The 27,985-nt window shown below is 35.3% G+C and overlaps 2 protein-coding genes across 4 annotated transcripts; one reads left to right on the top strand and one right to left on the bottom strand.

Moving 5' to 3' along the window:
* Positions 1-1,690: 1,690 nt before the first annotated feature.
* wdr59 (WD repeat domain 59) lies at positions 1,691-17,362 on the bottom strand (the record flags this gene model as incomplete). Of its 3 annotated transcripts, XM_084124602.1 has the most annotated exons (27): positions 17,293-17,362; positions 16,618-16,667; positions 15,736-15,871; positions 15,495-15,580; positions 15,138-15,218; positions 15,022-15,059; positions 14,836-14,924; positions 14,075-14,191; positions 13,894-13,971; positions 12,636-12,792; positions 12,459-12,538; positions 12,248-12,380; positions 11,441-11,565; positions 11,160-11,324; positions 10,973-11,074; positions 10,712-10,856; positions 10,547-10,619; positions 10,285-10,438; positions 9,087-9,143; positions 7,541-7,674; positions 7,278-7,359; positions 6,198-6,310; positions 5,932-6,082; positions 5,619-5,697; positions 4,501-4,624; positions 4,260-4,402; positions 1,691-2,569 (listed from the first exon to the last, which is right to left on the bottom strand). In XM_084124602.1, the coding sequence occupies exons 1-27, from the start codon at positions 17,344-17,346 to the stop codon at positions 2,334-2,336; spliced, it is 2,982 nt and encodes a 993-aa protein (XP_083980728.1). In that variant the 5' UTR covers positions 17,347-17,362. The 3 variants fall into 3 exon arrangements, with proteins under 3 accessions (XP_083980728.1, XP_083980729.1, XP_083980730.1); XM_084124603.1 differs by lacking the exon at positions 9,087-9,143; XM_084124604.1 differs by lacking the exons at positions 1,691-2,569; positions 4,260-4,402; positions 4,501-4,624; ... (5 more) ...; positions 9,087-9,143; positions 10,285-10,438 and having other exon boundaries at positions 10,543-10,619.
* A 57-nt stretch (positions 17,363-17,419) lies between these two features.
* Positions 17,420-26,717, top strand: nob1 (NIN1 (RPN12) binding protein 1 homolog). The gene is made up of 9 exons (XM_084124526.1): positions 17,420-17,525; positions 18,066-18,198; positions 18,318-18,451; positions 18,533-18,604; positions 21,700-21,840; positions 21,940-22,233; positions 25,835-25,932; positions 26,057-26,201; positions 26,361-26,717. The coding sequence occupies exons 1-9, from the start codon at positions 17,457-17,459 to the stop codon at positions 26,625-26,627; spliced, it is 1,353 nt and encodes a 450-aa protein (XP_083980652.1). The 5' UTR covers positions 17,420-17,456; the 3' UTR covers positions 26,628-26,717.
* The last annotated feature ends 1,268 nt before the right edge of the window (positions 26,718-27,985 follow it).

Raw genomic sequence — 27,985 nt, 5'->3', positions numbered from 1 at the left:
CCGCATCATAGCACTGAAACTGCGCTCGTTAAAATCACAAATGATTTACTCTTAGCTTCTGACCAAGGCTGTATCTCAATACTAGTTTTACTTGAAAACGCTGCGTTCGATACTATAGATCACACAATACTCTTAGATCGACTACAAAATTATACTGGTGTTCAAGGACAAGCATTAAGTTGGTTCAGATCATACTTATCTGACCGCTACCATTTTGTCTATTTAATTGGAGAAAAATCGATCATAACTCCAGTAAACTATGGAGTGCCGCAGGGATCTGTGTTAGGCCCTCTATTATTCTCAGTATATATGCTGCCACTTGGAAATATTATAAGGAAACATGGAATTAGTTTCCATTGTTATGCTGATGACACACAAATCTATATTTCATCACGGCCAGATGAAAACGCTAAATTATCCAAATTGACAGTGTGTTAAAGATATAAAAGATTGGATGACGCGCAATTTTCTTTTATTAAATCCAGACAAGACAGAGGTACTAATCATCGGTTCAAAAAACCGCCCACAAAACCTCTCACAATACAACTTTAACATAGTAGGATGTCCTGTTACTTTATCCTCTACAGTAAAAGACCTGGGTGTTATATTAGACTGCAACCTGTCTTTTGAAAATCATATTTCATATGTTACAAAAACAGCCTTTTTCCACCTTAGAAACATTGCTAAGCTACGTAACATGCTATCAGTTTCTGATGCAGAAAAGTTAGTTCATGCATTCATGACCTCGAGACTAGATTACTGTAATGCTTTATTAGCCGGTTGTCCTGCATCCTCAATAAACAAGCTACAGTTAGTCCAAAATGCCGCCGCTAGAGTTCTTACTAGATCAAGAAAATATGATCATATAACACCAATTTTATCATCACTACATTGGTTACCTATAAAGTTCCGTATTAATTACAAGTTATTGCTACTGACTTATAAAGCCCTAAATGGCTTAGCTCCAGTCTATTTAACGGATCTTCTATCGCCCTATAATCCATCGCGCTCTTTAAGATCACTAAATTTGAGGCTTTTGGTCATACCTAGGATATCTAAGTCCACTAAAGGAGGGAGAGCATTTTCACATTTAGCTCCAAAACTCTGGAACAGTCTTCCTGATACTGTTCTTTGCTCAGACTCGCTCTCCCAGTTTAAAACTAGATTAAAGACGCATCTCTTCAGCCAGGCATTCATATAATACTTTTAATCTTACAGTTCAAACTACAATCCGGCCTCTAGTTCATAAACGTCAGAGGAGAACTGGCCCCCGACTGAGCCTGGGTTCTCCCAAGTTTTTTTTTTCTCCATTAGGTCACCTGATGGAGTTTTTCGGTTCCTTGCCACTGTTGCCTTTGGCTTGCTCAGTTGGGGATATTTAATTTAATTAATCAATCAACAATACTATTGATTAGCATTACCAAACGTGGACGTTTTCCACTAGAAACAAACATTGATGTATTGTTTTAATTTAATACTTTATCTGTATTGTGAAAAGCGCTATATAAATAAACTTGACTTGACTTATGATTGCAACAGACAGTCATGTGTCTATTGCTTTATACAGAACTGTGGATGTGAAAAATAAACACACACACACACACTGTGGCACATTTGCATAAGAAGCTATGTCAACACTGCTGTTATGGATGACCACAATTATCAAAAATACAGACATTGAGTACAGAACTTCAGAAGTTTGACACAATCTTGCTTTATTTCAGTTTTTAAAAATTGATTTAAAAGGTATTTATTTATGAGGTAGTGATGACAGTTGAAGCATTTAATACACTTTTATGAATACGCTTCACAAAAGTGTTTCCAGCAACATTACTACAACAAATCAAGTGGCATATGAAGCAATGATCACTGTATTGTCAAATTTATTAATTTATGGCACACATACTGTACATGTTAGATATTCCATCAAAAGCATACAACAATTCTCCTTTGAAAGGAAAAACATTTGTTTCAACTGAAAAGAGCGATCAAAAACATACATTTGAAAAATATTTTTGATTCATAACCAGAAAAATCAGCAACTTTTCCCTTTTCCCCTTCAACAAATGTTTCCTTGGCACCTTATAGAGCAATCATATGCTCTACTCAAATCAACAGGTATAAAAGTGCAAAAAATAGCACTGTTTAACAATTTAACTAGGCTGGTTTGACCTACTATAAGGCTGATATTTGCGGCTCCTCATTAGAACATAATTCTACCCTTGAACAGTCACAGGGATAATCAGTTTTCTCTTATTCAACATCTCTCCACCAAGGAGTTCCTTCAGTACCAAGAGTTTTTGAGGCACATCATGATGAAGTCTTTTCAATGTTCAAAAAGTGCTTTGCAAGAGGCAGTGGCAGCCGCAGCCGGTGGGACAGACCTCTTGAGAGCGGAACCAGTCCATCATGTGGCTGGTGTGTCCTCCGTGGCCACAGCTCAGGCAGAAGTTGGAGGATCCGCGTACGGCCACGTGACAGATGGCGCACTGGAAGGTGAAGCGCTTGCAGACGGCGCACTGGGTGCCGCGGGCCTGACTACGACAGTGGCAGCAGTAAACGCCGAACTCTACGTGTGAGAGCAAAGAAACCACGAGGCTCAGAAATGTGAGTGTTAAACATTTGTTAAAGAGTTAAACGTTGGCTGACATCTCAGAAATTTGAGACGAAAGCTTTGCTCCCTAAAGGAATGCTCTGGGTTTGATTATCAGAAAATAGTTTGGACTCATCAATTCGTTTTTTGATTTTTTTTAAAGAAGTTTCATGCTCACCAAGGCTGCATTTATATGATAAAATACAGTAACACCGTAATATTGTGAAATATTATTATTCAAAGTAACTATTTTCTATTCTAAAATGTAATTTATTCATGTGATGTTTGAATAAAACATCACTAAAATCAGCATGTTTGATGCTGATTTTTCATTGTCACATGATCTTTCAGAAATCATTCATATATATTCAATAAACATTTCTTATTATTATTATCAATGTTGAAAACAGTTGTGCTGCTCAATGTTTTTGAGGAAACTGATCTTTTTTTTTAGGATTCTTTGAATAATTGAAAGTGGCAAGCAAAAGTACAGCAATCTTCCGTAACATTATAAATGTCTTTACTGCCACTTTTGATCAATTTAATGCATCCTTGCTGAATAAAAGTATTAATCTCTTTCAAAAAACAAAAACCTTACTGATCACAAACATTTGAACAGTGAATGTTGTCTGTGCAAATTAATAACCAATATTTGAACTGTCATGCCTGTGCAAATCTAGTAAACATGATAACTTGAATACCAGAAAGTATGGAAGCTTGTTTCGGCCACGGAATAAAGAATAAAAAAGGTAATTGCAATTTTGGTAATACCTTGCAAAAAGGTAATTGACTTTATAACTCACAATTTCAACTGAGAAAAAAGCCAAAATTGCGATTTTGACTTTTTTTCTTGCATTTCTGACAGAATTAATTGCAATTGCGAGTTAGGCCTATATGGGTCAAAATTTGAGATATAAAGTCGCAATTCTGAGAAAAAAAGTCAGAATGGTGAGATATAAACTTTCAACTGCGAGAAAAAAAGAATTGTGAGATAAAAAGTCACAATAGGCTTTATGCCAAAAGTTACATGTCCAAACAGGAAAACAGGTCTCATTGCATCCGGTTGTTGGAGAAAGTGTTAATGGCAGAACTGACAGCAAAATCTATGGACTTTTGAGGTAATCAACTAAACTAGCAAGTTCTTTTTATTGTTACCATTTTAGTCGATTTAAATGTCTAAATATTGAGATGTTAATCTGCATATGCGATGGACATTGGTTTGCGTAAAACAGCTCTATAATACGGAAGTTGGTTGCACTTAAACCTAATTAACTTTCTAATTTTTTTTCCCCCGACAGAAACAAGCTTCCATAAGAAAGAGACTGTTTAAGTAAGGAAATACATACTCCAAGGAATTACGTTGGTAACAAATAACCAGAAGTTTATATATAACTGTCTAGAACAGTAGTACCACCACCAAATGGATGATTTCAACAACTTTACAGCTCAAAAAACAAACATTTTTATCTGAAAAATTATTATAAGCGCCTTATTAAGCTGCACATTTCTGCTTCTAAAACCTCTGGACCTCTGTTGTAAATGCATTAGGGTAAACACACTTTTTGCTTGTTTTAACAAACAGAGGGATGAGATGATATAATTTCCTGTGCTAGTCTGATAGTACTGATTGACCCAGAAGCCGTTTCAAACCATTCCTGTAACTTACCTATGCCTTTGTGTGGCTCTGGAGGGCAGGAAACAAATTTGAGCACCTCTGCCCTCTTGTCCTTCATGCCCCAACGGTGCAGGATCTCACCGTAACACTTCTTGAAATCGTCAAACTGCCAGGAGTTGGAGGGGTCTAATAATCTGTGGATCAGGAGGAACTCTTTAAAGTCACGTTTTGAACGTGTGAAGCCAATAATGTGATGCGCGTCACAGTGTCATTGGTCGAACTGGACGTTTACCTTTTGTTCATGTCGTGTTGCTCTTTTTCTCGTTCTCGGGGGTCCGCGTTTATCTGGTTTGAATAGCGATAGTCATCTGGGGACGACTCTCCCCAGGGAGGAGCATGTTCTGATTCACGTCCAACTGAAAAAAAAAAAAAAAAAAAAAATTCACAACAACGATCAGAAGTATGTACATGTTTGCTCTAAATAATTCCATTACAATTCAGAACTAAAACTTAAAAAAAACTTACAATTCATTTGAATTATTCAAAATCAAAAAATTAGCTGAAGGCACAAATGTAACTGGAGAAGAAAAACAAACATAAACAACTTATCTGGATTTTGATACAATTGAAAATAGTTCAGAAATTGAGTTTTGAATGATAAATATGAATGTGTAACAGACTGGGCATTACTATGGCCATTAATTATATATGCAATTTTAGTTATTTATAGGAACTCGGTAAATAAATTGTATTAATAGATTACATATTATTATTATTGTTATATTAAAAATACTTATACCACAAATAATAATTATTGTTATTATTATAATAATAACAATTATCATTATTATTAAAATCAGAGAACGACAACAATACTACTACAACTACTACTACTACTAATAATAATCTGACAAATTCTTATTGTTTTTTGATGACACACCTAGTAATAATAATTACTGTTATAATTAATACTACTAATAGTAATCTAAAATTTATTATTAATTCTGTTAATTGTGCACCAAATAATTTTATTTATTTTAATTATTACTGCTATTATCATCATTACAATATTTTATATATATATTTGTGTGTATATATATATATATATTAATTATTACGGTTTTTATCATCATCCTTACTAATATATACATATATATAGATAAATGTTGACCAACATTTAGTTACATGACTGATGCGATTTTTCTTATATCGTAAACTTTTCATTCAATCAATAAGCATTAAACCAAGCAACAGTCAACTTTGAATAGTTAAATGCACAATTGTGTGACAATACAAGAGAATAATAAAAAATCAGTGTTATGGAACTACACATGATCTAGATTTTGCTTCTTCCATAAACACAGAACATGTAAAAATGTAACCTCTATGAATAAACCCATAATCTCTCACCCATGTTCCACTGAGTGACTGCAGAGTCTGAGGTACTTGAACACGATCCGGAAGTCACAGAACTGGAGGTGATACTGGGCTAAAGGAGCATTAATATTACAAATTCAAAGGAATTATCAAAGATGCGCTACACGTACATCACGCTGAAAACAACCTCTTTGGTATACAAGAATATTAAATGAAATATTTCACACATTTTAGAAAGAAATACACAACTCATCCTAATTTGAACTGAAAGACACTATGTAACTTTCTCTCAAAAGTCAAATTAGTACAGAATTCCTGCATTGATAAATTCGGTTTACAAACGTACATAGCGGGAGTGGTAAGCCGTGAAGATCGCCGGTCGTGGTTGCTGATGTCCGTATAGAGTGAAATATTCCTGAGGACTGGCATGACCTCTGAACACACTACACAGCATGGCCAGACTCTGAACATCACTCATCTGACTGTAGTGTTCAAGCCTGTGGAGGAAAGAAACAAAGTCAAAGCTCAATTGAAATCGAGGACACATTCATAAATTATAGCTCTATATAATGCATAAATGCTGGCGTCACCAGTTTACAAGCTGCGACTCACAATGTCTCCAGCAGGTGTCGCCCAAATGGATGTTTGGCCCAGGGAGTTCCCGCATCAGGGTCAGGGTCAGGACTAAGGTCAACATTTGTGGCTGCTGAGGCAAGTGCCCATACCTTAAAGAAGACGGACCATGGAAATGAATCTGTAAATATGGCCTGTACAGAAGTCATGTTAACACACACTATAGGTCAAAAACGTTTTTGAAAGCCTCAAGCTTGTTTTCACGTTTTTAAGCTTCTGCTTCATCCTGCTTCTTTTCGGACATATTGCAATTATTGTTCATAACACTTTATAGATATTGTTTCTTCCTTCGGTATGTTGCAACACACTTATTGCATTTTTATATTTTATTTTATTTAAATGTTTTGTCCGAAATCAAGAAAGAAATCAAAAGAAGTCTCTTATGCTCACCAAGGCTGCATTTATTTGATCAAAAATACAGTAATCTTTTTGAAATATTATTACTATTTAAAATAATTGTTTTCTATTTGAATATATTTTGAATAATAAATGTCATTTATTCCTGTGATGCAAAGCTGAATGTTTAGCATTATTACACCAGTATTCAGTGTCACACGATCCTTTACAAATCATTCTAATACGCTGATTTGCTGCTCAAGAAACATTTATTATTAACTGTTGTGCTGCTTAATATTTTTGTGAAAATCATGATACATTCATTTCGGGATTCTCTGATGAACAGAAAATACAAAAGAACAGCATTTATTTGAATTTTTTTAACATTATTAATGTCTTTACTGTCACTTTTGAATCAATTTAATGTGTCATTGCTGAATACAAATATAAAACTTTTAAATGGTAGTGTATTACAGTTTTCACAATTTTTTTTAAACAATTATTCTATTAAGAAATGTTTCTTGAGCAGCAAATCACAGGAATAAATTACAGTTTACAATCTGTTTAAATAGAAAATAGTTATTTTAAATTGTAATAATATTTGATAACATTACAGTATCTTTTTATAAAATGTGTATGTTTATTGTATTAAAAAAAAAGAGCTATGAACTTTCAGAAACATTAAAAAAGCATAATTATTCCTAGTTAGTGTATATCATATACCTTTGCTAAATCCCTGCGGCCCACTGCTAAGGCTGCCGCCACATTCTTCTGGCACGTGTCCTGTATGTCATTAACATTTAGCCTAAAGGGAAAAAAGAAAAAATGCATCATCAAGACAACATTTGAGCAAAAAGACGGTATTGACGGTATTGCCAACGGTATTGCCAGTTGATGCTGTAATTTATGTCTGTTCCTAACAAGAGAGATATCATCTGAATATGATTGACCTGGAATGCTTTGCTATCTAAGAAAACAGAACATACACGTATGTCTCCCCGAGGGCTTTGTGCACAGGAAGCAGACATGAGATTTCCTGGATGATGACTTTGCCAGACAGTTTGATGGGTCTGCTGCTGTAGTCTCCTCCTTCTCGCTTGCCTTTCCAGCGGCGGGATTTCTGAACACCGATGATGATGACAAACAACACGATCAATCACTGCTTATTATTATGAAATACTTCAGATTAACTGAAGAAATCCCAAAATTAAAGTCTTAAATATGCAGGGTGGACGGTAAGAGAAAATCCCATTGAAAACAACATTATAAATCATTATATATAATTAAATTATTATTTGTGTATGTTATGTTATAATTAGAATTAATATAATAAATTAAATACATATTTTTTAATTATTCATGTGTTAAACAAACTAAAGAAAAATATTTTATAATCATTTTTTTTTTAAACTGTAAAGATCAACATAGCAGTTAGATTTGAAATTTGAAATATCATTAATAATAATAATAATAATAATTCATTACATTTATATAGCGCTTTTCTAGGCACTCAAAGCGCTTTACATAGATGGGGGAATCTCCTCAACCACCACCAATGTGCAGCATCCACTTGGATGATGCGACGGCAGCCATATTGCGCCAGAACGCCCACCACACACCAGCTTACTGGTGGAGAGGAGACAGAGTGATGAAGCCAATCAGTATGTGGGGATAATTAGGAGGCCATGATGGACAGAGGCCACTGGGCAAATTTGGCCAGGATGCCGGGGTTACACCCCTACTCTTTCGAAAGACATCCTGGGATTTTTAATGACCACAGAGAGTCAGGACCTCGGTTTTACGTCTCATCCGAAGGACATTAGGGTCATTTGCCCTGGATAAATGGAGAATATATACCAGACGTACATATTTAGTAGCGGTCATGAAATTAAATTATATAATTCAACTTTTAAGCATTAAAATAAAACACTGAGGCCCGGTTTCACATACAGGGTTTAGATTAAGCCAGGATTAGGCTTTAGTTCAATTAGGAAATTTAAGTAGCTTTTATAACATGAAATAAGTTTTTTTTTGGTGTTCATATTGAGAGAGAACAATGACACTGATGTATTTTAAGATATATCAGTACATGTTGCTTTCAGGTAAAACAGCTAAATAATACATTTTAATCTGGGACTAGGCTTAAGCCTTATCTGTGAAACCGGGTGCAAATGTGTTTATTTAGTTAGTTAGTTAGTAACTAAAGTCATCCCTGACAATTAAATGTTTTTTTTTCTCCCTTTTTGGCTGTAAAATTGCTGCTTTTTATGTTACAAACTGATAGGTTACAGTGTCACATGCAGCATCAAAACAGAGAAAGAGTAAAAAAAAGGGCATGATCTTTCATTTTTTATGATCTGTAACACCAAATTAGTAATGATTTTTTTTTCAAAGCAGAAAAAAATATAGTGCAAAATGGTAAGCTGTGAAGTGCCATACATGAAATGCATGACAGCAAAAAAGCCATTTGACATTAGAGCAAGAAGTAGATGAGAGAGAGAATAAGTGGTAGGGAGGGGCGGTTGTCAATACCGGACAGTCATGAATAGTCTGGACAGACCAGCGGCGGGGAGTAGACAGAGGGGGCTTCTGATTGGATAAAACAGACCACAGCAACATGAGTGAGGGATACATGCCACCAAAACTCAACAGGAGAGAGACAGCGCAGAAAACAACCGTGACAGTGAACTGTGAAAATGGTGCTTTTAAACCGGTGGATCAAGCGGGTGGAAGGAGGGAATGAAAAGCAAGAATACTCAGCACTTTAAAAAAGAAGAAGAAGAAAAACATGTTATGGAGTTAAATAGTCAGGTTACGGTCAGGGTTTGAAATGAACTTTTTCACTCACCGGCCAATTTGGCTACTAAATTTCTAAGTTACTGGCTATTCAGAACTTCTACTAGCCAAAAATAGAAAAAAGAAAAGAAATGAACCATATTATCTATGTCACAGCTTATATATATATATATATATATAACAAGGTGAAAAAATATTATAAAATTTGGATTTCATATATTAATTTCTTATTCAAACAAAATAAAACAAACAAACCTTCCCTCTTTCATCCTCATCACCAAAAATGTGTTTTAGGTGGACAGATCAATACAGTACAATGCAAAATCAAAAAATAATAAATAACAATGTCTTTTCTGTTAACCAAATGCTTTTTAACCTTCGCTATTGCTTCAATGCAAATGAACAAGCGCGCCGTTATTTGTTGCGTAGTGATGGGCATGTTCAAGTAAGCCAGATATGCGCAGATTCTGCGCAATATGCTGCATTTAATATATCATGATGACTCACGAGTTGAGTATTTGCGCTTAAACTGCGCAGATTTGTCTACACGAACTTCTCCAGCAAAATGAGTAAACATAGTAACACGCCAAATTGGCTAGTGATCTGACAGCGTTACCCGCCACAGTTGATTTTTACCCGCATCTGGCGGGTTGGCGGGTGTTAATTTCAAACCCTGGTTATGGTAGTGAAAATATCCAAAGCAAAACACATTTTAAAATTTCTTCAGACAGGCAAACATACGTCCATTTCACTTTTAGTAGACTTCATGAAATGAAACAAAAATAAAATAAAATAAAATATAAAATAAATAAACTGCTATTGCTAACCATACAAACCTTAACCACCTGATCAAAGCTGCTGAAAAGTGTGCCTTGTTGAGCTAAAACAAAATTTCCAAGACAAGCTAATTTCAGTCCTGTGTGACGAGTCTCACCCGTTCTTTGTAGTAGAAAGACGATATGGACACTTGATCTTTGTCTGTGCGTGTTGGGCTCCCGCTGTACAGCCTCAGGGTGCTCTGAGACTCCGTTCGCATTTTCATGGGCGTCAGCACCCCGCTGTGATACGCCGAGAGAGCCGACAGTGACCTGCACATAAGCAAAGACTTCATCTTATGATCATAGTCATCTTACACATCAAATAATAATATAACATCATGTTTCAGATAAAACAAGCAAACAGGATTGAATATTCACCTGGGAGTAGGTTCAGTACTCTGAGGGGCCATACGATGCATAGTCGTTGGCCGTGTGAAATAAACCAAGGAACCTAATGGGAAAATTAAGTTGATAAAATAATTATATATATATAAATATATAAATAATAGGAAAAGGAAAAGGTCTGTAGTTTTTGCAACCCACCTGTCCCACAGAAGCGAGCCCCCGAGGTCCGGGGGAAAGGGATGTTGGAGTCCTGGTATGAGCCGTAAGTGTTGCTTACTCGAGGGAAAGCAGGAAGAGCAGGAGTCACCGGGTTTGTGAGCACGTAGGGGTTTGTACCATCCTCCTGGACATCGGATTGGAGACAAAGGAGAAACAGGGATTTGAAAAATCTATCATGATTTTGCTGGTGATCATTTGAACAATTTGGAAATGATGAGTATAGAAGTGAAATTCACTCACCATGACTCCATCTGACTCTAAGCAGGATACCAGCTGTCTAACACACGGCTCTAAGCAGTTCTGGTTTCTCTTCACCTTCTGAAGTGACGTATCAGTCAGGATCTATAAAAGAGTTGCTGCTTCAACATGACATTGTTCAAAACATTGACTAAAAGTTAAGACAAGCTTGATGGGTGTCAGTTTCAACCTTCTGTATCTTGGTCTTCATGGAAGACGAGATGTTTGTCGGAGAGACAAATTGGAAAGAAGGAGCTGCATTGTTGGGATATTGGGCAGGGAACTTTACAACGAGACGGACTCGGTTGACTCCGCAGTCGGCCGACACAAAGCAACTGCGGTTGACGGCATCCATCTACAAGAACAATAATGTTAATTTCTTATCTATTTATATATAACTGTTAGAATTGCATCCTATTTATCATAATTCTGCAACATGACATTCCAAATATCAGAGTTACAATGACTGACCTCCACATTGACATTGCGAATCTGTAAGTTGACTAGAGAAAACTCCTGCTGCAGAGTCTGAGGCAAACCTGGTACATCATTCTTACCACTGGATGACAGACCGGACTGAGGGCCGTCAAACTGATCTGTGGACAGACAGCAATTTACATTTATTAAAACTAGGATCTGACTGGAACATCGACCATTTTTCACATCACCATAAAATTGGATAAGGTAAAATTCCAAAACATGAAGAAAGAGATTTAGTAATCAATTAAAATGACAAAGATATTCAATGCATCCTTTCTTATAAAAAATACATTTTCAATATTAGTTAATCCACAATTTACTTTTTGTGCATCTTTTATGTTTTATTCTACACAATACCATTCAAAAGTTCAGTGTTGATACGATTTTTGAATGCTTTAGACTTTTATGCTTACTAAGGCTGCATTTATTTGATAAAAAATACAATATAAACAGTAATATTTAAATAACGGTTTGTTAATTACTTACAAATGATGAATTACTAATCTACTTTCTGTGAAGATTTCTGTCTATTTTATTTCTTTATATTATAATTCTATTCTATTCTATTCTATTCTATTCAGACACACAACAAAATCGAATATAATTGATGTAAATAACCAGAATACAATGTATACTGTATGTTAAATATAAAATGGTAAAACAGGCGTACAGACAGTGCTCATAATTACATTCATGTACTCAGGATATTTTTGAAAATAATTATGAATTGAACTGGGATAATTAAATAAATCAACCATAATGCATCAAATCACTGTCAGAGCAAATAATCTTTTTCACCTTGTGAGTTGTCAGCTGTGAATCCTGGACTCAGTGGAGGTTCGGAGTCTTGGGACCTCAGAGTTTTCTCCGTCTCTGTGGTTAGAGTCGAGCCCTCCATCAACTCGTCCATGATGTCGTTGGCACAGCACAGCTACAGAGCGCATGACACCATCAGTCTCAAACATAAAGCCACCAGCCATAGAGAAAGGATTGACTTCATGAGCATCACCTTCTGGAGTTGAGGATCTACTCTCCATATCCTCAGGGTTTGATCTCTGGACCATGTGACCAGCTGGCAGTCTTTGGAACCTAAAATACAGAATGGATGGTGCAAGACAATGATAGTCCGTTCCTAAAGTCAAAGTCATTAGCAGAATTATCACCATCTACTGGTTGTTCCTCTCACCTTCTTTCTGCGGCCTCCACTGAAACTCAAGCACGACATCATCATGGCCCACGAACGCGTGAACGGGACTATTCAGTTCCAGCGTGCTCCACAGGAGGAGGCTGTTCTCTCGCCGTAGCTGAGGAACCATCACCGTAACCAGTCCGTTAGAGAAGGGCTGAATGGAAGAGGATGTAGTGAGTACTTTACAACATGAAAATTCATCTTTTCTGGAATTATACATTACATTTCATTGGTGCGAGAATCAGGGAAAAAAGTTCACTATCAATCAAAACTTTAGACAAAGGCTCAACAAACAATACAACAACAACACATAACAACAATTCTTATTCTTTTGTTCTTTATATTTTTTTGTTTACACATATTGTTTAATGTTTTCAACTAAAAGAAAACCTTAAGATATATAGTAAGCTTGTTGTGTATATTGCCTAATGTAAGCTTGTTCAGAAATGCTGACAAAAACTATAAAAAATAACTTAAACTTAAAAATAACGTCTTTCTCGTTAAATGACATTTAAATAAACCCGAATATTCAAATACAATATTTTTGAAAAATGCCCATCCCTAGTTTAATAATAATTAATGGTTCTTATTATTATCAATGAAAAAAAATTTAATTTTTTTTTCAGGATTCTTGAATGAATAGAAAGCTCAACAGAACAGCATTCATTAGAAATAGAAAACTTTAGTAACATTATAAATGTCTTTACTGTCACTTTTAATCAATTTAATGCATCCTTGCTGCATAAAAAAAAAGAATTCTTTATTTTTTACTCAAACTTTTGAATGGTAGTGTCTCACAGTTTCCACAAAAATAAGCAGCACAACTTTTTTCAAAACTGATAATAATAAGAAATGTTTCTTAAGCAGTAAATCAGCATATTAGAATGATTTCTGAAGGATCATGAAGACTGGAGTAATGATGCTGAAAATTCAGCTTTGCAGGAATAAATTACATTTGAAAATATATAAAAAGCAAACAATTATTTTAAATTGGAATAATATTTCACAATATTACTGTTTCTACCATATCTGATCAAATAAATGCAGTCTTTGTGAGTATAAGAAACTTTTTTCAAAAACATCGCAAAATCTTAATTATTCATTATTTATAACTTTTAACCGGTGGTGTAATTGTCACAGCATCAACAAATTCGGTTAAAAATTGTGACAATAAATGTTTTTACTCGACAATTTAAATAGATAAAAACATTATTTTACTTAAACTTCACGTTTAAAATAATGATTTGTATTGTACCGTGTATCTGGCCTTCCACACAGGCACCTGGCATGACAAGATATCAAGGTACTTCCGGGGTTGTCTGTAATCCCAGAACTTTAGGGGTAAATCAGTATAGACACAGAATCAGGTACAAGTTAAACTGCAGCAAACACAATAGAATGTGAACAATATGATCAATAATTGTGATAATAATCACCCGAACAGAGTTGTCCTGACTGGAAGTAGCCAGGATGTACTCATTATCAGGGTGCCAGTCCAGACCATGAATCTTTGACAGGTGGGCGGCTACGTACTCCACTGCAGTGTTGGGTTTCTGAAACACACTACAATCAGTCAAAAACAATATCTGCAACAGATAAGCTTTTAAATACTAATTTCTCAAATGATCAAAACTTTTTTTATTTTAATACAGCTATTTGTGCAGGATGTGGGAACAATGAGTAAATTTCAGTTTACCATTCAAAACTTTGGTATAGGGAATTTTTATATATTTTTGAAAGAAGATCCTTATGCTCACCAAATATGCATTTATTAAAAAAACCCCCCAAAAACAGTAGTATTTGAATATATTTTAAAATGTAATTTATTCCTGTGATGACAAAGCCGAATTTTAAGTATCATTACTCTAGTCTTTAGTCTCACATGATCCTTCAGAAATCATTCTAATATACTGATTTACAGCTAAAGATACATTTCTTATTATTATCAATGTTGAAAACAGTTGTTCTTATTAATATTTTTTTGGAAACTGTGATACGTTTTATTTTCAGGATTCTTCAATGAATAGAAAGTTCAGAAGAACAGCATTTTTTTTAATATATATAAGTTTTTGGTAACATTTGTAACAAATTCCTGTCCCCAAACTTTTAAATGGTAAGTAAACAGATTGACAATCAAACAAAAATCTGATTGATAAATGACACAGAATTGATAAAAGTAACAGAATGACATAATCACCCTCTTGTCCCAGATTCTGACATCACCATCATGACTTGATGCCAAACAATAGTGATTCCGTCTGTTCCACTTCACCTGAGAGGCTCCGGCTGAAACATAAAGGAAGAGCAAAAAAATGAAAAGTCAAAAGAATAAAAAGTATTGACTAATAAATTATATACGGACCCACTGAGTCTTTGCACTCACCCACGGCAGAAAGGGCCACGGTTGGTTTTCGCGTGTCCCTAGAAATCAAGAAAGAAAAGCGTAAAACATGGAATGTTCCACGAACTCTTCATCATGTGTTCTTTCTCCGCGCTCACCTTGTGTCCCATATGTAAATGTATGTGTCCACAGAACTCGTGACAAGCAACTCTGGATCAAACCACGACCAGTCTAAATCACTGAAACAGTGCAAAAAGTCTTGGTTTAAACAAAAAAAATTATATTCATGTATTATTTGTTTTTAGAATGTATTATATACATACTCAAGTGAGATCAACTCTCAATAAACAGTGTTTAAAAGCAGATTTACAGATTCATGATGATAACTGTTTATAGCTATAGTATAGTTTACATTTGGCAAGGATATAAAGATCAGGTATGCACTTTTTTTGATCATGCATTGTCTCGTCATTGTTTGAATAAGTAGCATTTCAGCATGACGTGATCTGTATTACCTTATAACACGTGTATGGCCTTGCAAAGACGTATGTGCTTCACCGGATCCATCACGCCAAACGTACAGGTCAACTCGCTGATTACTCTTTGCGAAGATAAGGAAAATGTATATTTACAATATTAAAAAAAAATCATAAAATAAATACTCAGTAGACATGTGAAACAATAAATATGACTGATGATCATTATGACACTGTCATTAATCGGCAATAGATATAATAATATAACTACTTCACGTACAGATGCAGCAAATAAATGGGCCTCGGTTTTGTGCGGATTCCACTGAACTGTCCCAACGTCCCATTTGCTCTGGCGGCTGATTTTGCGTGGAGCTTCGGACGGCGTCTCCAGATTTACAACATATAAGAATCGCCTCCTATTAAAAAAAAAATCACACATGAAAAAAGTAAATACGGTGTGGTATAACAATGCATGTAGAAAGGCATTTACTATTTAAAATAGGGATATGACAAGTACGGAAACATATTTCTGCCACATAAGATACAAATAGGCTTGTGTAAATTATAATTATGCCATAAAAAGTCATAATTATGAGATAAAAATACAAAATAATTAGATAAAAAAGTAGAAATTGTGACATACTAAGTCATAATTAAGAGATTAAAAAGTACAAAAAAAAGTTTGTCATAATCTTGACTTTTTATGTCATAATTTTTTTTCTTATGTGGTGGAAATGGGCTTCCATAGAAAATTATGGAAGCCTGTTTCTGCCACATAAGAAAGAAATGCTAGTGTAAATTATAATTATAAAATAAAAAGTCATAATTATTACATAAAGTCATTAGTATGAGATTAAAAGTCAAAATTAAGACGTACACTTTATAATTATGACATAGTGATATACTTTTTGTGTAATGATTATCAGTTAGTATGTCATAATTTCGACTTTTTGTCATAATTACTATTTTTAAGTCATAATTTCGATATTATAATACATTTTTATATTATAATTATGATTTATATTTTTATGTGGCAGAAACTGGCTTCAATAGAAAAGGGATGTAGATGCAGCATATAAAACTATGCTACTGCTGATGCATAAGGGTGCGTTCATAATTCCACATGATGATGTGACATTATAGCCAACGCTACGCTACACACCCTGAGAGAACAGCATGTTGGCCGAGACAGTCCACCGACATAGCAGTAGCCTGAAAACAGAAAAGTCTGTCATGACACAACACGTAAACTGCAAAAAAAGGCTGCATAGATTTTGTATACATTTGTCTTTTTACCCCTCTAAATGTATTTGTTATTGTCTAGTCCAAACACTATTGCAGTGTTTTTTGTAAACATAATGAAAAAAACATGCTTATATTGTAAACTGGTCGTACTATCTTTAAAATGAATGACACTTAGTTTATATCAAATGTTAATTCTAATGATATTCAGACATGTTATTATGTGTAACTTATACATCGAAATACTCTGCACTGTAATTCTCAATGTATGTAACTTATGTTGGATCTCTATAAAATGACTAAACACCTGCTGGGAACTCATTACTACTACTAATGAGTAGTAAAATCTTTTTTGACAACACGTTTATTGTAATAATTGTAATTAATAATAATAATAACTGAAAGTACAATGTTTACCATGAGAAGTTTGTAAGAGCATCACATCTTAATAAACGAAGATTGTCATTCAATTCAAAGTTTTAAATACGTCGCTCGGGATTGACATGACAGCTGTGCATGTTTATTGCTCTAATGCTTACGAAAGCTACACTTCTAACGCACCTAATGCATGCGTGCAGGTGTAGTGACTGTGTACCTGTGCATCTCGAAACTCCACCACCACATTCTCACTACTCCAGCGGGCCGCCATTTTCACCCACCAGAACGTCAACAAATTACGTAAAACTAACGGGACAATAGTGTCTTCTCGCGAGAGTTCACGTCCGAAGCTGCGCACGCTTCTTCTCCCATACTGTCAAGATGGAGGCGATCATGGTGGAGCATGTTGTGGCAGATACTGGCGCTTTTATTAAAAGGGCTTCTCTGCACGTGAGTTATTGTTGATAAAGTTGGCTTCTCTTTTTAACTATTTTAATATTGCTGTCCAGAAATGTCAGTTTGACACCGGATAAATGACGAAACTGATATGTGCGTGCTGGTGCAGTATGTGTAAGTTACTATAATTTAGAATAAATAATTGACGCATTGTATGTAGGCACGATTGTGGCACACTAACAGAAAATATCATGGTAATGCGACGTTTTTCCACAGTGATCCACAGTAGTACATTAGTGTATTTTAAAATGTTTTGGGAGTACAATTTGCCATGGCGCATCAATAAATTCAATCATTCAGCACCATGGAGAATGCTGACAGCCTGACACCTCCCGGTTGGACAACTAATTAATACATTATGTTTATAAGTGATACAATGTATTCACATAATTTGTTTATATGTTACTTTTTGTTTGTTTGTTTGTTTGTTTGTTTGTGTATGTGCTCCTGCGTGTATAATGCATACCAGACCCAAAATGAAAGCATGCATTTTATCCGTTGTCACATGTTTGTTTGTGTTTTACTTTGTTTTAGGAAATTGGAAGGAACATTTATACCTCGAAGGATGTTGTTGATGAAATTCGGGATAAACCAACTAAAAGGAGCTTGGCTTTTTTGCCATACAAGCTCAATTTCAAAGAACCATTTCCAGAGTACATAAGATTTGGTAATAACAATTTTTACCATTGTTGATGCATCTTACTTTAAAAGTCTATTTGGGTGCTGGAGATGTGTTATGGTTGGTGACTTATGCATATTTTTTTATTTATTTACTTTATATCACAGTGACAGAATTTGCTAAAAAGACTGGAGACTATCCCAGTCTTTCAGCAACAGACATCAAGGTCTTGGCTTTGACTTATCAACTGGAAACTGAGAATGTAGGAACTGACCATTTGAAGAAAGAACCTGAGAAAAAGGTACTGATGTTTAATTCAGATTTTAATTCACATGCATTCACATTTGTTCTGGTTTAAGACACTGTTCTATTCGTTTTTCAGGTTGAAATTTGCAGTACACAAAGACATCCAGAGACTCCTGTTGGCATTGCTGGTTTCCATCTACCATCAAAAGTAAGCCATTACTTGCAAATGCAATCTATATTTGAATAATGTCATTGAAATGAATTTCCCAGGCTTATTTCATTTTGATTTAGATACAGGGTCATGAAACCCTAAAACACATTTTTTTGAGATGTTAACAGATACAGTATGTACAGGTTGCATATAAATGAAAACAACGATAGCACTCGTGTTTATTATTATGGGAAAATTGGTTATTTTTTTAATTTTTCTGAGCTATTTTGTTCTTTAAAAAGCAAAGTTGATCCAATGTCATAAAGTTAGTTGTGCCGTTGCTGGAGAGTACATGTCTATGTCATCAGTTTCTGAGCTTTTTATTCATGAGAATGAACTCTTTTAATCCAATCACTGTGCTGTATAATGAATGAGATCACATTACACTAGAGAATTAAAATGTCATGTCATTCAAAAGATCGTTTCAGCGCTGTTCGTTCACAACTGCTCTGCCTGTTCAACTTTGCTTTGTTGTCATTCAGACTCGTAATTCAGAGTCGTAAGTGTATGTTTCCTCAGTACAGTAACACAAAAGTTGTTTGCATTTACCCCGCGATGCTGTCAGAGGTGGAGTTTGACTACCAACACATGGAAAATATGACCGTAACAACATTTAATATGCAACAACACACAGAACACAGTGCGATGAGTTTAGCAATGCGCATTACAGTTCATATCCAGACCGGAGCAGGCATGTTTCAAGTTTGTATAGACGTTTTTCATATACTGTAGTGCTCCAAACAGGAACCAGCATAGAGTATGCGCACATATTTCATCTTATGTTTTCTTCAAATGAAATATACATATGTGGACACTCATACAGTGGCATCAGCGCAATGACACGATTAATTATTCTGATACACAAAATACAATGATGTAAATCAACATTTTTAAAAAGAATGGATGAAAAAGTAACTGCCTTTATTCTTTCTTTTCTAATGTGTGATTTGTAGTGCTTGTAAACTTCATGTAAATATTGATTTGAAATAAATAAACTTAATGTTCTTCCTCGTTTTTCATATAGACCAGTAACTCTGCAAAGTTATAATGCTGATTTGTTGATATTTCTAAAAATAATTTAACGTATTTGATTAAACGTAAACGTATTTTAAAAATAAAACGTATTTGATTTGTTCATGATAGTTGTTTAGTAGTCTCTAATGATAATATTTTTGTGAGCTTGTTGTCATAGGGTTATATTTTTAAAATAGGTTGCCCCCAACTCTTGTATTTTTCTTTGCTCATATTTGAATATTCATTGGGTCTCATTCATGAAACACGAGCAGAACGAATTTTTGTGTAAATCGTGTGTAAAGTGGTTCTAGCGTAAATTTTCGGATTCATTAAAATGTTCGTATTTTCCAAATGTTAGTTGGTACGAAAGAAATCTACACCTGCTCCCAGCCACGCGTAAATAGTGCGTTTAACATCCGAACGTTTTGCTCATTAATAAGGCTGCATTTTAATTCACCTTAATCAGGTACATATTTACACAGCATTTTGAAAAAATATTATATATAGTAATTACATATGTTTTTTCTTTTTACTTTTATTACGAGAGCCAGTAATAGCATCTGCAAACGAAACACAAGTCCGCAAGTCTTTTTTTCTTTCTTTTTTTTTCTTTTCTTTTTTAATATTCAAGCTGTTTATTCATTTTTCTTTTTTCTTTTTTTTAATATTCAAGCTGTTTATTCATTTTTCTTTTTTCTTTTTTTTTAATATTCAAGCTGTTTATTCATTTTTCTTTTTTCTTTTTTTTAATATTCAAGCTGTTTATTCATTTTTTTATATATTTTTTTTTAACAAGTCCGCAAGTCACAAGTGTTGCAGTCGTGCTTCATGTCGAACCATTTTCTTTTCACTTCTTGGACTGTTCGATTAACAGATGAAACTCCATTAACTGCATCTGTAATATGCTGCCAAGCTTCCTTTTTTTAGGACCTGATACGCCACTATGTACGCTTGAAAATAAAATGTGGCGTTTTTAATGAACTTCTGATAATAAAACTTCAATTTCTGCATCTGAGAAATTTCTCTTCTTCATTCGCTTTTGAGAAGACATGTTGAAATCCTTCGTTTGGTGTCATAATATGATGCCCATATATAGTTGTCAGTCGGATTTAATGGGCGGGATTTATGGTAATTGAGAGAATGAGCGTGCACGCGCATCCCATTTACGACTGATTGGAATTCATTAATACACACACACATTTCACTATCACATCTGACATTTACGAAGTATTTGTGAATCAGGAGAAGAATTTTCGGGAATGTCTCTTTACACGCAAATCACTCACATATTTACTCGTATATTTACGAATGTTTCATGAATGAGACCCATTGTCTGTAATGAGTGTGTTGCAGATCTGTGTTTTATTGGTTGTTGTCTCTACTCTTCCTACCCTTTACACTCCCACTTTTCCACAGCTTTACACGCCCATTTCCAAAAATATTTTCCGATATTTATGATGAAATCTGAGAGGTTTCTGAACCAGCCACAGGCAGCAACGTTATTGCAACTTTCAAGGCCCCAGAAAAGTAGTAAAGACATCGTTGAAATAGTCCATGTGAATACAGTGCTTCAACCTTAATGTTATGAAGTGACGAGAATACTTTTTGTGCGCAATAAAACCAAACAAAAATAACCACTTCATTCAACAATCTCTTCTCTCCATGGCAGTCTGCTATGTTGATCACGTAGTAAACGCTACGTTGATAGTGTAGTATACGTCAGAAAGCTGGCTCATTATTGGCCGACGCTGTTCACTGTTTGCGTGCGTGTAATGCTGACGCAGGAGCTAGCCAATAATGAGCCGGCGTTCTGACATAGAACCCGGAAGCGCTGCACTGCTGCATTTCATAACATTAAGGTTGAACCACTGTAGTCACATGGACTATTTTAACGACATCTTTACTACCTTTTCTGGGCCTTGAATGTTGCAATGACATTGCTGCCTATGGCTGGTTCAGAAACCTGAACTAACCGGTGAAATGCCTCACTGGTTAACAATGTGTATTAATAATGCAGATCTACCTAAAATTGGGGGGCGCCTATCCACCTATTAATTTAAGCTTTTTTTCCAAAAAAGTCATCAGGTAAACCAGGAACAGTTGTCCAAAGATCAACTACTGCTAATGAGCCACGAGACCCTGATAGTTCACAATTCAACAGCTTTCATTTTTGGAGGAATCCTCTGCCCAGCATTGAGGCTGATATACTGGAAATGCTGGTGAGGAAACAGACATCATCTAAACCACTGCCACAATCACGTTAGACAATGAAATATTTTGAACTTAATTATTTTCCTTCTTTCTTTCCTTCTCCGTAGGCGGCTGACGCAATCACAGTTACAAACAAACTAGAGTCTGTTGATCTGTCTGCTGACTGTCGCACAGCTGAATCTGAAGAACACGATGGGACTAAAGGAGACCAACGTGAGGAAGAAGGAGAACAAAGCAATGATGATGATTATGATGCGGAGGAGGAGGAGGAAGAAGATGATGAGGATGGTGGCGGTTGGATTACTCCCAGCAACATAAAGCGAGTCCAGATGGATGCTGGTAACTGGGTACCCTCAACAGATGTCAAAGTGGGCTGCATGACCACTGACTTTGCCATGCAGGTATTTGTGGTAATTCATTAGACATTGGAAATAATCATTTAAAACTTTTTCACAAATTTTATAATATTATATTTTCCCAACCATGGGCCTTGTTTACATCAGCAGATAAAAAGCTAAGAAAGTTACTAGATTATGAAAACAAGCATTCTTTACAATAAGGTTCCATTTGTTAACATTAACTACCAGACATGGGCAGTATTTCAATTAAATGTATTTTAAATACGTTTTTAATTACTTTAGTGTATTTTGTAATTTGTATTTTGCAGGTGTGGAAAAAATAAAATGTAGTTTGTAACAAAATATTTTGAGGGAGTGTATTTAGAGTATTTCAAATACTTAAATACTTAAGAAAAATCACCATATGCTTATCACCATAGGAAATGATACTATATATAATTTGATATATATATATATATATATAAATGATACACCATATTTTCGGTCTGATGTTGGCAATGGCAATGTCCAGGTCAGATGCACGAAAATCATGTGACACCCTGTAGACCGGGCTCCCTCCAAGAAGTGAATGAGTTTTGAACACAGGAGAAGAAGTGGCGCTGCTCCTCTTAAAAACGGCATTAAAGGGTTAGTTCACCCAAAAATTCTGTCAGTAATTACTCACCCTCATGTTGTTCCAACCCCGTAAGACCTTCGTTCATCTTCGGAACACAAATTAAGACATTTTTGATTAAATCTGAGAGCTGGATCACTCCTCCATAGGCTTCTAAGGCATTATAACTTGCTGGCCCAGAAAATGTATTAAAGACATCGTTAATATAGTCCAAGTGACTACAGTGGCTCAATCTTAAGTTTATAAAGCGACAAGAATACTTTTTGTGCGCAAAACCCCCCCAAAATAACGACTTTATTCCACTTTTCATTTCCTTCTCTCTGGGCCTCGAGTTTTTTCACGTAGTGTTTTAATGCCTTAGAAGCCTATGGAGGAGTGATCCAGCTCTCAGATTTAATCAAAAATATCTTAATTTGTGTTCCGAAGATGAACGAAGGTCTTACGCGGTTGGAACAACTTGAGGGTGAGTAATTACTGACAGAATTTTCATTTTTGGGTGAACTAACCCTTTAAGATTATTGTGGGAGTATTTTTGTATTTTCAAAATACTAATTACTTGTATTTTATTTAAATACATTTTTCACATCAGTATTTTGTATTTTATTTTGTTACATTTCATGAGCCAGTATTTGTAGTTTGTAACAAAATAGTTTTTGATGTATTTGTGCCCACCTTTGTTAACTACTATAGTTGGAACATAATCTAACGATGAAAAAACTTCTGCAGCATTTATTAATCTTAGTTAATGCTAATTTCAACATTTAACACTATTAAAAGCAAAAGTTGTATCCGTTTATAATTTAAAGGGATAGTTCACCCAAAAATGAAAATTAGCCCCTGATTTACTCACCCTCAAGTCATCCTAGGTGTATGTGACATTCTTCTTTCAGACGAATACAATCAGAATTATATTAAAAAATGTCTGGGGCCAAGCTTTAGAATGGTAGTGAATGGCTCTATATTTTTTGAAGTCCATCAAAATGCATTCATCCATGATAAAAGTGCATCTATCCATCATAAAAGTGCTCCACGCGGCCCTGTTGGGGTTAATAAAGGCCTTCTGAAGTGAAGCGATGTGTGATTTTTCGTGTAAGAAAAATATCCATATTTAAAACTTTATCGACTAAAATAATTAGCTTCCGGCAGACGGCCGTACACATCAATTTACAGCGAAAGAGTAACCCTTGAACTTGACGCACAACGTAATGACGAACGCGGAAGCTCAGAGGATAGAGCAAAACAAAACACCAGTCACGAATTAGAAGTCTAAAACGAGAATTTTACATCATACATCGTCAAGTGTCACTCTTTTGGCCCAAGTCGACTTGCGACTCGCGATGTGCTCTGATTGCCCAGCGATCCAGTACATTGTGATTGGCCCAAAAACCTTAAGCGTGTGACGGAAATGTGACACCCCTTACCATATTTGGAACATCAGCTCCCAAAGCAATAATGACAGGTGAAACACTACCTTATCAATTTGAGCCCGAATCGGATCCGGAAAATGCAGATGACCAAGCTGATCAATCAGCTTTGCCAGCGCAACTGGGCCAGATCTTATCAGATTGATAAGGTTTTATTTAATTGGGGACATACTTACTGATTATAATGACTTTATTGTCTTTTCACTCGCTACGGTGGAGAGAACACTGTGTAAACATAAAACCATGTCTGCATTTGAGATTGTAGAAACGACATACAAGCGTTACTCTATACTGCTCAAAACTCGCGTTTGAATGAGCAAATTCTTAAAATATGAAAACATACTTACAGGCTGTGTCTGTGAGTCAGAAGCACCAGACTGTACCTGCAAAGATGGAATTGCCCTACTGTTTTCTAATTGTGTCCTTTTTTGGAAGGCCAAACTAAGTAGTTTGGCTTTCGCAACGAAAAACACAGCATCTCTACGACATGGTGGCAACAATAATGCAGCGAGAATAAAAGTTACGCCTTCTTTCTTTGCGTATACATTTGGGTGGTGTAATGAAACTCTGCCCCCACATACTGACATAGATTTGTGGGGGCGTGTTTGACTGAGCCTTAACTTTTATAAAAGAATATCTCTTTAGGTTTGACACTTTGAGCTTTGTAACTCTGCAGATCTTATACTTGCACTAACAGCTACATAAAAAAGGAAAAGGAAAACAAGAAACCGCATCATATGACCCCTTTAATATAACTGATTGTATTCGTCTGAAAGAAGAATGTCATATACACCTGGAATGATTTGAGGGTGAGTAAATCATGGGCTAATTTTCATTTTTGGGTGAACTATCCCTAATGAGCAAACCTGACCTGAGCGAACATGATCCAACAGTCAACAGTTGTGTTTTTTAACTAATGTTAACAGATTAATAAACACTATAACAAATGCATTACTCTTAGTTAATGTTATTTAAAGCATTAACTTGTGGGACCTTATTGTAAAAGTGTTATCCTTATTTTTCATTATAACAATGTGTACTGACTAATCATGCACATACTTTAAGCCAATGTGGTAAATTTCGGAGTTGTTATAAAAGGATTAAAAGTTATTTGTTGTACAGCTACATGTATTATTTAATAGTAGAAAAGGTAACGTTATTTTACGTTGTCCCTGTTACATTTAGTTACTAAAGTAATAAATATACGTTATACAGCTATACCAAACCTTAATCTTAACCCTATAGTAAGTATACCCCCGGTTTTGACGGACAAGGATTAAACCTAGTCCCAGACTAAAATGCATGTTTGAGCTTCTTTAACTGAAATAAACTTGCACTGACATATCTGTCAGTGCTATTGTTTTGTCTCAAGATGCACACTATCAAATGTCCTAATTGAACTAAGGCCTAATCCTGAATTAATCTAAGCCCTGTCTGTGAAACCGGGCCATAGTTAAGCAATATTGCTTACTTAAGTGTATAATTACATTACACTGTAATACGGACAACTTAAAAGAATATGTAACGATAGAAATGTATTCAATCTATTTTATACAAGTTATGTCTATTATTTTGTCACAACAAAATCATCTTGTTTTCCTTGCAGAATGTTCTGATTCAGATTGGACTGCATGTGCTGTCTGTTAATGGCATGCTCATTAAGAATACCAGGAATTACATTTTGCGCTGTCATGCCTGCTTCAAGTGAGTGATGGATTCACCTCGGAAAATAACCATTTTGTAGCAGCATTAATTACACATTTATAATAATATGTGATGTGTGTAACATGGACACTGTAATTACATATTTAATTGTTTTTTTTTTCAGGACAACAACCAATATGAACAAATCTTTCTGTCCAAATTGTGGGCACGACACCTTGAAGAAGGTTGCTGTCACAGTGAATGAGGACACCTCCATGCAGATGCATTTTTCCAGGAATCCCAAAGTGCTGAATTCAAAGGGGAAGCGAGTGAGTAATGTTTTGATGATAAATTCAATGTTGTTTATAAGCTAAATGCATTAGAAATCATGTTAATTTGCTTCATAGTTTTTGTATTATTAGTAGTATCATACAAATTAATGTCAGTGACATGTACGTATGGTTTGTCTCTTCTCCGGTCCTCTGCAGCACTCTTTACCTTTGCCTCAAGGAGGAAAACACGCCAGCAACCCGCACCTGGTGGAAGATCAGCGTTTCCCCCAGCAGAGGTTGTCTAAAAAAGCTCGGCAGAAGACTGATGCGTTTGACCCAGATTACCTGGCCGGCAGCTCGCCGTTCACTGAGCACGATGTCTACAGCAAGTCAGCAAGCTTACACCTGCGGGACACCCAGACCGGAGGAGGAAGACGACGGACAAATCCAAATGCAGCACGCAAAAAATTTGTTAAGAAGTGATTGTGTTCTCACACTACCTGCAGAATCTGGACTGAAAGCCTGGAACGTTGAATTCAGAAAAAATTAATTAAAATGTTTTATATTGATTTATCTGAATCCTCAGTTTCATCTTTCTCTTAACCTTAAAGTCCCCCTGTAGTTAATACTTTTATCCCTTTTATCTTTGATCACCAAAATGACAAAAAAAAAATCTTCATTGCTTTTAATAGGTTGAACACCCTTGCTTCATTTAGTATAAGTGGATCCATGAATACGCAAATTATTCTCTGCCTCCACTCACTCACACCAGCTCAGAATACCTGATCCACTCGGTCAACTTTACTGTAGTAAACGCTGCACAATGGTAAGAGAAATACTGGCTGAATTCACCCATATATATTTGAACGAGAAACTGATTAGAAAGAAGTGGAAGAGTGAATTTTGCTTGACTTTATCTAACAGCTAGTAATGTGTTGCTAATGTTACACACTATGTTCCTGTTCGCAATCTCAGAGTCAGACTAAAAATCAGCATCCTTAGAAATGCTTTGAACAACTTAGAACGTCAGTGGAGAAAGGCATATAGTTCATCATAATATACATTATTTACATAATTCACCTGCTATATTGCTAAATGTACCCGGGATAACCTAGCTTCTCTTGAGACTCGCTTGCTTCGCAGCAGTTAATGATATGCTAAAGCCCGCCCCTATGTTGATGGGATTGGTTACATGGTTTGTGACGTCAGAAACACTAGCGATTTCAAACCAGTTTTTGAGACTGTCTTTGGTTCACTGCGGTTTTAAGGAGAAAATACTCAGAAATGGTGTTAACATGAATTTGCACATGGTTTGTCATAAATCATATTAAAAACACCACATAGACATATAAACTACATTAAAAACTTGATTTTCACCACAGGGGGACTTTAAGTTTTACTGTTACAGAATATTTTCCAGATTCTACCTTCAAACCGGTTGAAATTGTGGTAATTACACTTTACAATAAGGTGTCATTTGTTAACATTAGTTAGCTATATTACTTAACATGAACTAACAATGAACATCAAAAAAAACATTTACGAACACATTTTTAAAATCCAGTTTTACTTGTTGATGTTACTTAATGCACTGTGAACACATGAACAAATCGATTCTTATTAATATATTGATAATTGTTAGTTTATGTTAGCTAATGTATTAACTAATGTTAACAAACAAGACCTTATTGTAATGTCTTACCAAATTGTGATATGGAAATCTTATTTTTGTGCTGATTTTTAGGCCCGGTTTCACAGACAGGGCCAGGATTAGGCCTTTGTGCAATTAGGACATTAAGTTATTTTTATAAACATGCCTTAGAAATAAACATTACTGGTGT

Source organism: Abramis brama (genome assembly GCF_963993115.1).
Source record: "Abramis brama genome assembly, chromosome: 9".
Lineage (NCBI taxonomy): Eukaryota > Metazoa > Chordata > Actinopteri > Cypriniformes > Leuciscidae > Abramis > Abramis brama.
Note: the sequence above shows the minus strand (reverse complement) of the source record. Positions and strands in the feature narration are given on the sequence as shown.